General features: G+C 38.2%; 1 protein-coding gene across 1 annotated transcript; it reads left to right on the top strand.

Annotated features, from left to right (window-relative positions):
* Positions 1-1,772: 1,772 nt before the first annotated feature.
* Positions 1,773-2,153, top strand: LOC139870154 (umecyanin-like). Its single transcript, XM_071858000.1, has one exon. It carries the CDS (start codon positions 1,773-1,775, stop codon positions 2,151-2,153), a length of 381 nt encoding a protein of 126 aa, XP_071714101.1.
* The last annotated feature ends 12,853 nt before the right edge of the window (positions 2,154-15,006 follow it).

The raw sequence follows: 15,006 nt of genomic DNA, 5'->3' as shown, positions 1-15,006 counted from the left end.
TAAATTATTTGAAGCGATGTGGAAAAACTCATCGCCGCAATTACTTGGTGGACCCACGACTCTGGTCAAAAGAGTGAAAATTTTATCGCTTACGTTGAAATTGTATTCTCGTGTTTTTTTCGAGAATAGAATGGAAAAGAAAGGGGATGAAAATGTTTTACTATCCTTCATAATCGGTACAAATATGGGAGGAGAGTGTTCTCAACAAAAGGTTAATGTAATATCCTTCCTAATCATCTACTCCCCTTTCCTTTCCGCTCAAAATTAAAACTCGAGAATCACTATTATTTTTTAATCTGTCTGTTTCCTTTCTTTTCCATTCAAAATAAATTTCTGCAAGTTATTAGCGGCGACATCCCCTCATTGCAAAAAACCTTCGTCGCCCGTCCTAATTTTTCTTGTAGTGAATATATAATTATAAGAAAATTATCTTATATAATCTTAAATGACCCGTAAAATCACGGGTTTATTAAATAATCCGAACATACTATTTGGTGAATACTTACCAAACTATTGGAAAAAATAACTAAATTCATGAAGTTTGTAAAATGCATATAGCAAATAATTATAACAAAAACGCACCACAAATATTTTGTCTGAAACTTTTGCATCCAAAATAATCAAAATAAACTATAGACATATTAATGTACTTAACTTGAACATAATAAATAAACTACCTTCATTATCCTACCACCCTCTTCTGAATTTTTTTATCATAATTACTATTTTCCTTGTCATAAAAGCCTACATTATACGAGTAACCTTTTATTGAGATATATATTTAGCATACATATGTAACGTAGTTATTCGCGTATAGAGAACTTATATTTGAACAACAACAATAATAATTAATAATAGTATAATAATAATAATAATAATAATAATAATAATAATAATAATAATAACAACAACAACAACAACAACAACAACAACAACAACAACAACAACAACATCATTAAAGTTTGTTTTAGTAATAACTAATACCTCTTAATTTTTTGTTATTAAAATACAATTATTATATGAATGTTATACGATATGCTTCAAAGTTCGTAAATGTGTTCCCGGAATTTTTTGTAAAAGAATGTACAATTTGTTTTAAAAAATGTACATATGGTCATGAGAGTGTTTTATCATAAGATTATAATTATAAGATTGTACATAATGTTTCAAATATTGTGCATATGGTAATGAGGGTGTTTTATTATAAGATTGTACATAATACTTCAAATATTGTACATACGGTGATGGATGTATTTTACCATAATGTTGTACATAATGTTTTCCTTATTGTACATTTATTTAAGATTTCTTAATATCTATAGGTATAACCAATTTTTTTAATAAGATCATCAATCATGTATTAGTAATTTTTCTTCTATTTTTAAATTTTTTTTATGTTAAAAAAACGTTTTGTATGACATCTATCATATTTGCATTTTAATATATAGTATAGAAGTAATTATAGGTATAGATAATAGATAATAAATGTCATTTTAATATCATATAACTAAATATCAAACGTAAGTAATTTAAGTGACTTATAATAAATGTCATTAATATCATACAACTAAATTGTATATTTAATCTCATATTTCATATCTCGTATATCATATTTTGAAAATCATATTTTGAAATAATATGTCATTAAACATTCAAAAGCAAATAATGATAAGATTATCATGTTCAATTCAAGGCTATTTATACTCATCCCCCAACTCAAATAACACAACATTCTCTAAAGGTAATACAATCTTCATAATAGATAAAATAAAATGGCAGCGTCCCTCTTCAAGATGCTTATGCTTATGGTCGTGCTTGCATACATGTCATTTGATAGCTCGCTAGGTATCGTACATCATGTGGGTGATGATGACTTTGGGTGGAAGATTCAAGAGAACCCAAATTTCTACGATAATTGGCAATCCCAACGTACTTTTAACGTCGGCGATATACTTTTTTTTGGTTTTGTGACAGGATATCATGATGTTTCAAAAGTGAACAAACAACAATTTGATAACTGTGAAACTCCTGACCTTAGAAGTATAATAGCAGAAGGCCCTGCTCTAATCAACTTGACTGAAAGAGGAGACCATTACTATTTTTGTTCGTATCATTGTAACCATCATCAAAAATTAGCAATTCATGTCTTGTGAGCAGTAGTCCACCATGATTATATCTTTTGAGTTTAAATGGGTACTTATGTCATATGTGTGCAATTAAGAAAGTTATATTAATCATAGATTCATAGCAAATATTTATTATTATTATTATAATAATAATTATTATTATTATTATAATTATTATAATTATAATTATAATTATAATTATTATTATTATTATTATTATTATTATTATTATTATTATTATTATTATTATTATTATTATTATTATTATTATTATTATGCTGTTGTTGGTGTTGTTGCTCCTGCTCCTGCTCCTGCTGTTGTTGTTCTTGATTAAGTTTTATCACTCGGTCAGTAATATTGTATTTAAGTATTTTTGTCAAACCAAAAAATCTTATTATTGTTATTATTAATTGTTATTAATTATTTAGCATTTATTATTTATTATAACTAATAAATGAAAATAAATAATACTAAGGCCTCCTCTTATCTACGTTAAAGTGGATGATTTGGCGCTAGCCATCTTTTAACGTTGATAGGCACCATTCAGTCAAGGAGAGCGCTAGCCAAGGAGGTGACAGAAGTTAGTGTGCAGGATGGTGAGTCCAATTCTATTTTTATTTTTTCGCTTTTGATACACTCCTCTATTTTAGTGAACAAGGTGAAGATGATATATCCTCAGTATGTAAATGCATGTATCACATAAACCAACAGTAATAAATTGTATATAATATAATAAACTAAATATAATATAATAATAAAATAATAATTTAATTAATTATTTAGTATTCTTTTTTGAATATCCCATATTAATAATAATTTAATATTTATTTAATTATTTAAATATTTTAACTCTAATTGGACTTGAAACAAACTTTAATCAATTCAACAATTTATAATTTGAAAGATTTAATCATTATAAATGATTGATCACATAAATGTTTGAAGGAAATCGAATACAATAAATTGTTGGCTAAGAAATAATAAAGACTTGGCCATGTGTAATCATCGTGAAGAAATATTCAATATTTTATGTAGAAATCGTGCTTGCAATAACTGGAATCGAAGAGTACGTAGAGCTTGGATATAGGTTACGGTGACGGAACAAAATCTGAACAAAAAGTGATGATTTCGTGTTTAAGGATGTTTAAATACTCTAATCCAAAACTTACACTCCAACCCTTGAAGAATTGAAAAACTGGACATAAAACAGGCTAACATATTTTTGATGGTTTCCAGTGGTTTCCAGCCGTCATCTAGATGGCTCTGTTCCAGCCGTCATCTAGATGTTCAATGTAACGACCCGACTTTTTCGACTTGCTTTTGTGCCTTGTATTTTAGCGAAACTGCGTATTTGTGCGTACTACGTTACCTTATACTCTGGAAACTTGATATACGTGGTTTACTTCCAATTATATGTTAAAACGTGCCTTAGAGTACGTAGGATACTTAACTTGTTCACCGGATGCTTTTATAACCGTTAGTGTTATTTAACGTTTCGAATAAACCGCGAACTGCGCGCACGTTTAACTTTTGTCGTAACCGGAATATTTGGGCAGCGAAATATTAATTATTATTTTATAATAATAATTACTTGGGCTTTTGGATGCTTAATTTTATTTATTTAATTGCAAGAGCCCAATAATTAGTCTTGTTGGACTTTCTACCTTGTTGGGCTCAAGCCCACCCTACTCTAGCTAGTGACCCAATTAATTAGCCCAAGTATTATTACTAGTGACCCATAATAATAAATAAATAAATAATTAATTAATTAATGAGTCATACTAGCATAATGGATAAGGATTATCAACTTTGTCACATGGGATTCTAGCATAAGTACATGCTTTAGACAACCACTAACCAAAAAGCAAAATGGTGTCTCCCCCCTCCCCACCTAATGTCCTACGGCCATGAGGCCTTCCAAGTCACCAATCCTTGTCAAATTTTGCTTATAAATACTAGCCATTTACCTCTCATTCAAATCACTTGCTCATTAGATTTTCACACACACTTGCTCTTTTCTTTCTTTCCTTTCTAGTATTCTTGTAAGTTTTCTTTTCCTCTTCCTTTTCCTTTCAATTTCGTGATCATCATCATCATATTATGGAGATCAAAGTTCCTTTTAGCTTTGATCTTGCTTATATCTTGTTGATTCGAGCATGAATCCTTCAAGAACATGGAAGATTCAAGCTTTCTAGCTTTGAATCTTCACCAACTTTGTAGATCTACTTCTTTTATGCTTTAATCTTGTTATTTTATGAAAAAGATTCAAACTTTTGTTTGTAATCTTCATGTATCTTCAAGATCCAAGCTTTATGCTTCAAGATCTTCAAGAACAATTAAGATGCAAGCTTTCTAGCTTGAATCTTCATATCTTTTTGTTAGATCTAAGTTCTTTTTTCTTTAATCATGTTGTTTTGTGAAAAAGATTCAAACTTTTTTTTGTAATCTTCATGTATCTTCAAGATCCAAGCTTTATGCTTCAAGATCTTCAAGAACACTAAAGGTTCAAGCTTTCTAGCTTTGTGACCTTATAAATTGTGTGAAAGGGATCGAAGCTCTCTAGCTTAGGGTTCCATCACTTCATTTGACTTTGATCATGTTCATACTTGTTTGATTGATGTAAAGTTTGTAACTTTGTTGTAAATAGGACTTGTAATTGTGTTAAGACTAATGATATGATGTAACGTTGGTTCATCATCCATCTAAGACTCTTAAATGAGTTGTGTTACCACTTGGTCTTAACATATTGTGTATTGATGGTAGAATCTTGGTCAAAAGTGATGCTAAACCATCAACGAGTTGTACACTTGAAGCTACAAGCATCAAAGATGAGAACCGCGATGAGCATCAAGCACCAAGAACCCCACCAGAGCACTTGTCCACTGATTTTCGTATCTGATCAGGCCACCTGGGCTACTGGAAAGTTGATTTTCAGTTAGTTCGGTTCGATTAGATGATTTTACGTTTAGGCCTCGTCTTAATCCGAGTTACGGTTTAGGATTTATGGCCCTCCGAGAGTCACTACACCCTATTAACGTTGTGCTGAAATTTCTGACCTACTTGCACTTAAACCGTCGCCACGGACAAACGAAGACGAGTTAGGTTCTGGAAATTGGTCAGTAGTTAGGGTACTCATATACGGAGCCATAGACACTGACTATGCATCTTTTCGATTTACGTAGAGGTCGTAGCATCTGACCGAAGTCAGCCTATTGTTTCGATCTCTATTCTTGTCACACTTACTTAGCTTTTATGATGATGAATGATGATGACACTTAAACTTATTTTATGCACTATTAGAATTTATAAAGACAACCTACTGACCTATTAACATTTGATTTAGGTTTACGACCTTTCGGACCGACTTACTACTTGCGTACTTTCATTACCGACTTTACCGCTTTTATCACTGTGAGTTATAACATCCCTTTTTACTTTAACTATTTTGGGACTGAGAATACATGCACTTTTTACATTTTACATACTATGCACGAGTACTTAAACTTTATATGTGCGTGGGTTATACAACGGCATAAACATTCCCTTAGCACGGTAACGTTTAGTCATTGGTTTTTGAACCGGTGAACGCGAATCTTAGATATGGATCCATAGGGTTTGACATCCCCACTCGGGCTAGTCGCGCTAGCATTTAACGGGTGTTTAATACTTTGTGAACATACGCACTCGCCAAGTGTACTTTCAGGGGGTTATAAATGTTAAGTCTAGTTACCGGGTGCCCACGGTTATACATATACTTTTCATACTGTTTGTTACACTGAAATCTCGTGGCCTATCTTACGTTACTGTTACAACTTAAACTATAGCTCACCAACATTCGTGTTGACTTTTAAGCGTGTATTTCTCAGGTGCCTAGAGGTTTATTGCTTCCACTATTAGATTTGCTGTCATGCGGTTATTGAATTGCTGTTAAGGACCTGCTGTATTAGTTATCCGCTGCATTACTAGAGATGTCTCATTCATGGAACTTTTCTGTTGTATTCGTAGTTTATGTTATTTTCAAACAATGGCTTTGTAACGATCTTAGGGTCAAATACTTATGTTTATGCTCCTATTCGTAGGATGCACGTTATCTTTTGTAAAACACCATCTTTTTATGAATGCAAACTGGTTTTCAAACAACATGTATTATTCAACCGTGTAAAGATCATGTTGTTGACGAATCGTACACGATGGTTTTGTACGGGGCGTCACATTTCGTATCAGAGCATTGGTTGTAGGGAATTAGGTTACATTAGTGAGTCTAGACCGGACCGAGTAGGATACACTAATAGGACTAATCTACAACTTGCTAGTTTACTTGTTTCTGCGAGACTTACTGCATGCTACTGCTTACTTTCACTGCTATGTGATCTCACTGCATACTATTGCTTATCTTCACTGCAATGCGAACTTGTTGTATGCTTATTTCCGCTATTGCATGATTACTATCTGCTTTCACATGTTATTTCTGTTTAGCACTATTATTATTACTGCCATGCTAGGTTGCTGTAGTGCCTAATACATGCTTGCTTTATGACTTACTGACATGGAAAAGTTATTTTTCCCTGTTCAGATGTCGGATATTCCACCTTTCATCATTTTGGGCAGCAATTCAGACTCGTCAGCTACCTCACCTACTACTGCTACCGACACACAGGTCCCGTTAACCAGTGACCCCGGCGCTTTATCCTCCGAAACCAGCAGCCGTACGCCTGCCCCAGTGGTTACCTCAGGCGGAGCCCAGGACCCCCCGGAGATTCCAGCTCTACTTGCCCCAGGACCCTCGGAGCCACAGCCCCGCTCCGGTGGTGTTGTGATTCCCAGGGAATACGGGGATGTTCCGTTTCGTAATGAGCATAACCATTGGTACCGACGCCTTCCTGATGGACGTGTTATACCGATCCCACCCTTCAGATACCGGATCATGACTACCGGTCGCCGATCACCGCCACCTCCAGCTGTTTTCGACGATTCATCATCCGACGACTCATCCACAGATGATACTAGAGATGATGACTCCGAAGAGGAGGACCCTGATGATGCACCTGTACAGCCACCCTCCACCCCGCCGAAGAAGCGGTACCGTTTCGATGGCACTGTTATTCCGGGGATCAACGGAGGTCGAGCATTCACTAACGCACATGGTCATCGTCGTAGGGTTACCGCCCATAAGCGGGTTGTGCCTTACCCTGCTGATCCTTTCGTGCGTAAGCCTTACCGCTTTGCAGCCTCTACTTCTGGTGCTGGACCATCTGCACCACCTGCACCAGCAGCACCGCCTGCTCTGCCAGCCCCTCCCTCTATCGAGGAACTGGCGAGGGAAGTGGAGATCCTCCGTGCTTGGGTAACTGAACTCGAGGACCAGATGTCCCACGTAATGGACATCCTTTACCCACCGTCACCATAGGGCTTTGTAGTAGATTTCATTATGTAATCTCGTTTGTAGTTTCATGTTTTACTTATGTATTGTACGAACCTAAGCGAATGTATGCAACTCTTTATTAATGAATGGAACTTTGTATTGTTTAATTCTTGTGCAGTGTTCTATTTACATTACTGTATGTTGGTTTTGCGGTATTTGTACCTGGTTGCGTTACTTAATTGGCATGCGTTGTGTTGTTCCCCTGTTTACCATATACTGTATTATTATATATATTAAATGCTGGATTTTGACTTAAGTCAAAATTTCTGTTTAGAAAAGCAATGGCAAATGGACGAGCAGCACCCACAGCAGCACAGATCGAGGAAATGATTGCGGAAAGAGTAGCCGCAGCCATAGCAAATGTCATTCCCCCAGCCCCACCGGTTAACCAGAACGTCCAGAACGGTTGCACTTACAAAGAGTTTCAAAGCTGCAAGCCCCACAACTTTAGCGGCACTGAGGTGCCAGTTGGTTTGACTAGGTGGTTTGAGAAATTGGAAGCTGTGTTCCGCGTCAGCAACTGCTCAGAGGCGAACAAAACCAAGTATGCCTCATGTATGCTGTCAGACGGCGCCCTAACCTGGTGGAACACACTGGCTCAAGCTAAGGGTATTGATGAGGCTTATGTCATCCCGTGGGAAGAATTTAAGGGGGCCATGATCGAAGAGTACTGCCCCAGGACAGAGATACAGAAAATGGAGGCTGAGTTATGGGAGTTAAAGGTTGTGGGTAACGATCTTGATGGTTACAACCGCAAGTATCTGGAATTAGCGCTGATGTGTCCCACGATGGTCATCCCGGAATTTAAGAGAATGGAATGCTACTTGTGGGGACTTCCCAAGTCCATTCAAGGAAATGTCACCTCTTCTAATCCACCCAACGTCCCAGCATCTATGCGAATGGCGCATACCCTTTTGAACCAAATTATCAGCAAAGAACCGGAGAAGGGTAAATCCGAATCGGGAGCCAGTGGTGAGAAGCGTAAGTGGGACTACAATAACAAGGGGAGAACCTATGATCAAACTCCAGCTAAGAGGCCTAACGACGGAAGGAACCCCAACCCGAATACCATCTCGAACCCCAACTACAAGGGTACTCTACCGCAGTGCAAGAGGTGCTACAAGCACCATATCGGGTACTGTAATGCGGTCTGTGAGAAATGCAAAAAAATCGGGCATGTTGGCAAGAACTGCAAGATTACCATTCCAACTGTAAGGACAAACCAAAATGGGCCAAGGAAATGCTATGAGTGTGGACAGCAGGGCCACTTTAGGAATGATTGCCTCAATAAAAAGAAGGACGGCGGACCACCGCGTGGTAGAGCTTTCAACGTTAATGCAAGGGATGCACGTGAGAACCCCGACTTGGTTACAGGTATTTTCCCTATCAACAAACTATTAGCCTCTGTCCTATTTGATACTGGTGCCGATAGAAGCTATGTCTGTAGAAACTTTTGCTCTAAGATAGATTGGTCATTAGTGCCTTTAGAAGAGGATATGCTAGTAGAAGTAGCCAATGGGAAACTTGAGAAAGTTGACCAAATTGGACGAGGAGCTGTTATTAACATAGCTGGCATGGATTTCGAAATTGACTTGATACCCATCAAATTGGGAAGCTTTGACGTGATTGTCGGCATGGACTGGTTAACTAAAGTAAGGGCCAATATTATCTGTGGAGATAAAGCTCTTCGTATACCACAAGGAGACGGTGAGTCACTGACTATTTACGGAGAAAGATGTAACTCAAAGCTGAACCTCATTAGTTGTATGAAAGCGCAGAAGATCATGAAGAAATGACGACATGCTGTTTTAGCACACGTGAAGGCTTTAGAAACAGAGGAGAAGAGTGTGAATGATGTGCGAATTGTGAATGAATTCCCTGACGTCTTTCCGGAAGAGTTGCCTGGATTACCGCCACCATGAGCAGTGGAGTTCCAGATCGATCTAGTGCCGGGAGCTGCACCTGTAGCTCGCGCACCTTATCGACTAGCACCTTCTGAACTGCAAAAGTTGTAGAGTCAACTGCAGGAATTGCTCGACTGAGGGTTTATCCAACCGAGCTCGTCGCCTTGGGGCACACCTGCTTTATTCGTGAAGAAGAAGGAAGGATCCTTCCGCATGTGTATCGACTACCGCGAACTCAACAAATTGACGATCAAGAATCGATATCCTCTTCCCAGAATTGACGATCTTTTTGATCAGCTGCAAGGATCAAGCGTTTACTCTAAGATCGATTTGCGATCCGGTTATCACCAGTTGAGAGTGAAAGAGAGTGATGTGATGAAGACTGCATTTAGAACCCACTATGGTCATTATGAGTTTCTCGTGATGCCGTTCGGATTAACCAACGCACCAGCCGTGTTCATGGACCTCATGAATCGTGTCTGCAAGCCTTATCTGGATAAATTCGTTATCGTCTTCATAGATGATATCCTCATATACTCCAAAAGCGAAGAAGAACATGAGCAACATCTTCGGTTAGTGCTTGAACTCTTGAGACGAGAGCAGCTTTATGCCAAATTCCCCAAGTGTGAATTTTGGCTGAAGGAAGTCCAATTTCTGGGTCATATTATGAGTGATCAAGGTATCAAAGTTGACCCCGCCAAGATTGAAGCTATCAGCGAGTGGGAGAGACCCACTACTTCGACTCACATTCACCAATTTCTAGGTCTTGCCGGTTACTACAGAAGGTTTATTGAAGGTTTTTCGTTGATTTTGCATCCTTTGACCGCACTGACTCAGAAAGGAAAGAAGTTCATTTGGGAAACCGAACAAGAAGCAGCATTTCAAACCCTGAAACAGAAGTTAACCACCGCACCTATCTTATCTCTTCCCGAAGGTAGTGACGACTTCGTTGTGTACTGCGATGCTTCGAAGAATGGTTTTGGTTGTGTATTGATGCAAAGAACGAAGGTCATTGCTTATGCATCTCGTCAGGTGAAGATTCATGAGCGAAACTATACTACTCACGATCTCGAACTTGGAGCCGTTGTCTTCGCATTGAAGCTGTGGAGACACTATCTCTATGGAACAAAGAGTACCATATTCACCGATCACAAAAGCCTCCAGCACATCTTTGATCAGAAGCAGCTGAACATGAGACAACGACGATGGATTGAGATGCTGAACGACTATAATTGTGAACTTCGTTACCATCCTGGTAAGGCCAATGTTGTAGCCGACGCTTTAAGTCGAAAGGAGAGAACGGTACCTCTTCGTGTTCGGGCTCTGAACATCACCATCCATTCGAACCTCCATAGCCAGATCCGAGTAGCCCAAGAAGAGGCGCTCAAGAAGGAGAACATATCTCATGAATAAATGAAAATCCTGGTCTCTAAATTCGAGGTTAAGGAGTCTGGACTCCGATGTTATGCCAGAAGAATTTGGGTACCTCGTTATGGAGATTTACGAAGACTTTTACTTGATGAAGCCCACAAGTTGAGATATTTGATTCATCCAGGAGCCGGAAAAATGTACCACGATCTCAAGGAACAGTATTGGTGGCCAAATCTTAAGAAGGATGTTGCAACTTATGTTGGGAGGTGTTTGACTTGCTCGAAGGTTAAGGCTGAGCATCGGAGGCCATCTAGATTACTTCAACAACCAGAAATCCCACAATGGAAATGGGAAGCAATTACGATGGATTTCATCACGAAGCTACCAAAAACGGTGGGCGGATACGATACAATTTGGGTTATCGTTGACCGTCTTACCAAATCTGCTCATTTTCTAGCGATGAAAGAAACAGATACAATGGAGAGACTTGCTCAACTGTACATCAAATAAATTGTATCCCGTCATGGTGTGCCCTTATCAATTATCTCCGATCGCGATCCCCGTTTTGCTTCAAGATTCTGGCGTTCCTTGCAAGAAGCCTTGGGAACTCATCTCGACATGAGCACCGCTTATCACCCACAGACCGACGGTCAGAGTGAACGAACGATTCAGACATTAGAGGACATGTTGCATGCCTGTGTTATTGACTTTGGAAAGTCTTGGGAAAGGCATCTGCCGCTAGCCGAATTCTCTTGCAACAACAGTTATCATTCGAGTATTAAAGCCGCGCCTTTTGAAGTGTTGTATGGTCGCAAGTGCCGTTCTCCTATTTGTTGGGCAGAGTTAGGCGAAGTGCAAATCACCGGACCCGAGATAGTCCATGAAACAACGGAGAAGATTTCTCATATTCAAGCGAGACTTAAGACGGCCTGCGATCGCCAAAAGAGTTATACTGATCTTAAACGTAAAGACTTCGAATTCAACGTGGGTGACCGAGTAATGTTGAAGGTCGCACCTTGGAAAGGTGTAATTCGTTTTGGGAAGCGCAGAAAGTTGAACCCGCGATATGTTGGTCCTTTTGAAATTTTGGAACGTGTTGGACCCGTTGCTTATCGTCTGGATCTTCTGACTCAGTTGAGTGTTGTTCATCCTACCTTCCATGTATCAAATTTGAAGAAGTGCCTTGCTCCACCGGAACTTGTCATACCATTGGAAGAACTTACGATTGATGACAAACTCCACTTCGTGGAAGAGCCTGTCGAAATTATGGACCGTGAGGTCAAAACCTTGAAACGCAATAAGATTCCAATTGTCCGAGTTCGATGGAATGCCAAGCGTGGACCTGAGTTTACCTGGGAACGAGAGGATTAAATGATGCAGAAATATCCTCACCTTTTCCCGACTCCAACACCTGCCTCAGCTTAAATTTCGGGACGAAATTTCTAATAACATGTGGGTAATGTAACGACCCGACTTTTTCGACTTGCTTTTGTGCCTTGTATTTTAGCGAAACTGCGTATTTGTGCGCACTGCGTTACTTTATACTCTGGAAACTTGATATACGTGGTTTACTTCCAATTATATGTTAAAACGTGCCTTAGAGTATGTAGGATACTTAACTTGTTCACCGGATGCTTTTATAACCGTTAGTGTTATTTAACGTTTCGAATAAACCGCGAACTGCGCGCACGTTTAACTTTTTTCGTAACCGGAATATTTGGGCAGCAAAATATTAATTATTATTTTATAATAATAATTACTTGGGCTTTTGGATGCTTAATTTTATTTATTTAATTGCAAGAGCCCAATAATTAGTCTTGTTGGACTTTCTACCTTGTTGGGCTCAAGCCCACCCTACTCTAGCTAGTGACCCAATTAATTAGCCCAAGTATTATTACTAGTGAAACATAATAATAAATAAATAAATAAATAAATAATTAATGAGTCATACTAGCATAATGGATAAGGATTATCAACTTTGTCACATGGGATTCTAGCATAAGTACATGCTTTAGACAACCACTAACCAAAAAGCAAAATGGTGTCTCCCCCCTCCCCTCCTAATGACCTACGGCCATGAGGCCTTCCAAGTCACCAATCCTTGTCAAATTTTGCTTATAAATACTAGCCATTTACCTCTCATTCAAATCACTTGCTCATTTGGTTTTCACACACACTTGCTCTTTTCTTTCTTTCCTTTCTAGTATTCTTTTAAGTTTTCTTTTCCTCTTCCTTTTCCTTTCAATTTCGTGATCATCATCATCATATTATGGAGATCAAAGTTCCTTTTAGCTTTGATCTTGCTTATATCTTGTTGATTCGAGCATGAATCCTTCAAGAACATGGAAGATTCAAGCTTTCTAGCTTTGAATCTTCACCAACTTGGTAGATCTACTTCTTTTATGCTTTAATCTTGTTATTTTATGAAAAAGATTCAAACTTTTGTTTGTAATCTTCATGTATCTTCAAGATCCAAGCTTTATGCTTCAAGATCTTCAAGAACAATTAAGATGCAAGCTTTCTAGCTTGAATCTTCATATCTTTTTGTTAGATCTAAGTTCTTTTTGCTTTGATCATGTTGTTTTGTGGAAAAGATTCAAACTTTTGTTTGTAATCTTCATGTATCTTCAAGATCCAAGCTTTATGCTTCAAGATCTTCACGAACACTAAAGGTTCAAGCTTTCTAGTTTTGTGACCTTATAAATTGTGTGAAAGGGATCCAAGCTCTCTAGCTTAGGGTTCCATCACTTCATTTGACTTAGATCATGTTCATACTTGTTTGATTGATGTAAAGTTTGTAACTTTATTGTAAATAGGACTTGTAATTGTGTTAAGACTAAGGATATGATGTAATCTTGGTTCATCATCCATCTAAGACTCTTAAATGAGTTGTGTTACCACTTGGTCTTAACATATTGTGTATTGATGGTAGAGTCTTGGTCAAAAGTGATGCTAAATCATCAACGAGTTGTACACTTGAAGCTACAAGCATCAAGGATGAGAATCGTGATGAGCATCAAGCACCAAGAACCCCACCGGAGCACTTGTCCACTGATTTTTGTATCTGATCAGGCCACCTGGGCTACTGTAAAGTTGATTTTAAGTTAGTTCGGTTCGAGTATATGATTTTCCGTTTAGGCCTCGTCTTAATCCGAGTTACGGTTTAGGATTTATGGCCCTCCGAGAGTCACTACACCCTATTAATGTTGTGCTGAAATTTCTGACCTACTCACACTTAATCCGTCGCCACGGTCAAACGAAGACGAGTTAGGTTCTGGAAATTGGTCAGTGGTTAGGGTACTCATATACGGAGCCATAGCCACTGACTATGCGTCTTTTTGATTTACGTAGAGGTCGTAGCAGCTGACCGAAGTCAGCCTATTGTTTCGATCTCTATTCTTGTCACACTTACTTAGCTTTTATGATGATGAATGATGATGATGATGACACTTAAACTTATTTTATGCACTACTGGAATTTATAAAGACAACCTACTAACCTAGTAACATTTGATTTAGGTTTACGACCTTTCGGACCGACTTACTACTTGCGTACTTTCATTACCAACTTTACCGCTTTTATCACTGTGAGTTATAGCATCCCTTTTTACTTTAACTATTTTGGGACTGAGAATACATGCGCTTTTTACGTTTTACATACTAGGCACGAGTACTTAAACTTTATATGTGCGTGGGTTATACAACGACATAAACATTCCCCTTAGCACGGTAACGTTTAGTCATTGGTTTTTGAACCGGTGAACGCGAATCTTAGATATGGATCCATAGGGTTTGACATCCCCACTCGGGCTAGTCGCGCTAGCATTTAACGGGTGTTTAATACTTCGTGAACATACGCACTCGCCAAGTGTACTTTCAGGGGGTTATAAACGTTAAGTCTAGTTACCGGGTGCCCACAGTTATACATATACTTTTCATACTGTTTGTTACACTGAAATCTCGTGGCCTATCTTACGTTACTGTTACAACTTAAACTATAGCTCACCAACATTCGTGTTGACTTTTAAGCGTGTATTTCTCAGGTGCCTAGAGGTTTATTACTTCCGCTGTTAGATTTGCTGTCATGCAGTTATTGAATTGCTGGTAAGGACCTGCTGTATTAGTTATCTGGTGCATTATTAGAGATGTCTCATTCATGGAACTTTTCTGTTGCATTCGTAGTT

This window comes from Rutidosis leptorrhynchoides, chromosome 10 (assembly GCF_046630445.1).
Source record: "Rutidosis leptorrhynchoides isolate AG116_Rl617_1_P2 chromosome 10, CSIRO_AGI_Rlap_v1, whole genome shotgun sequence".
Classification (NCBI taxonomy): Eukaryota; Viridiplantae; Streptophyta; class Magnoliopsida; order Asterales; family Asteraceae; genus Rutidosis; species Rutidosis leptorrhynchoides.
This window is presented reverse-complemented; position numbering and strand designations above follow the sequence as displayed.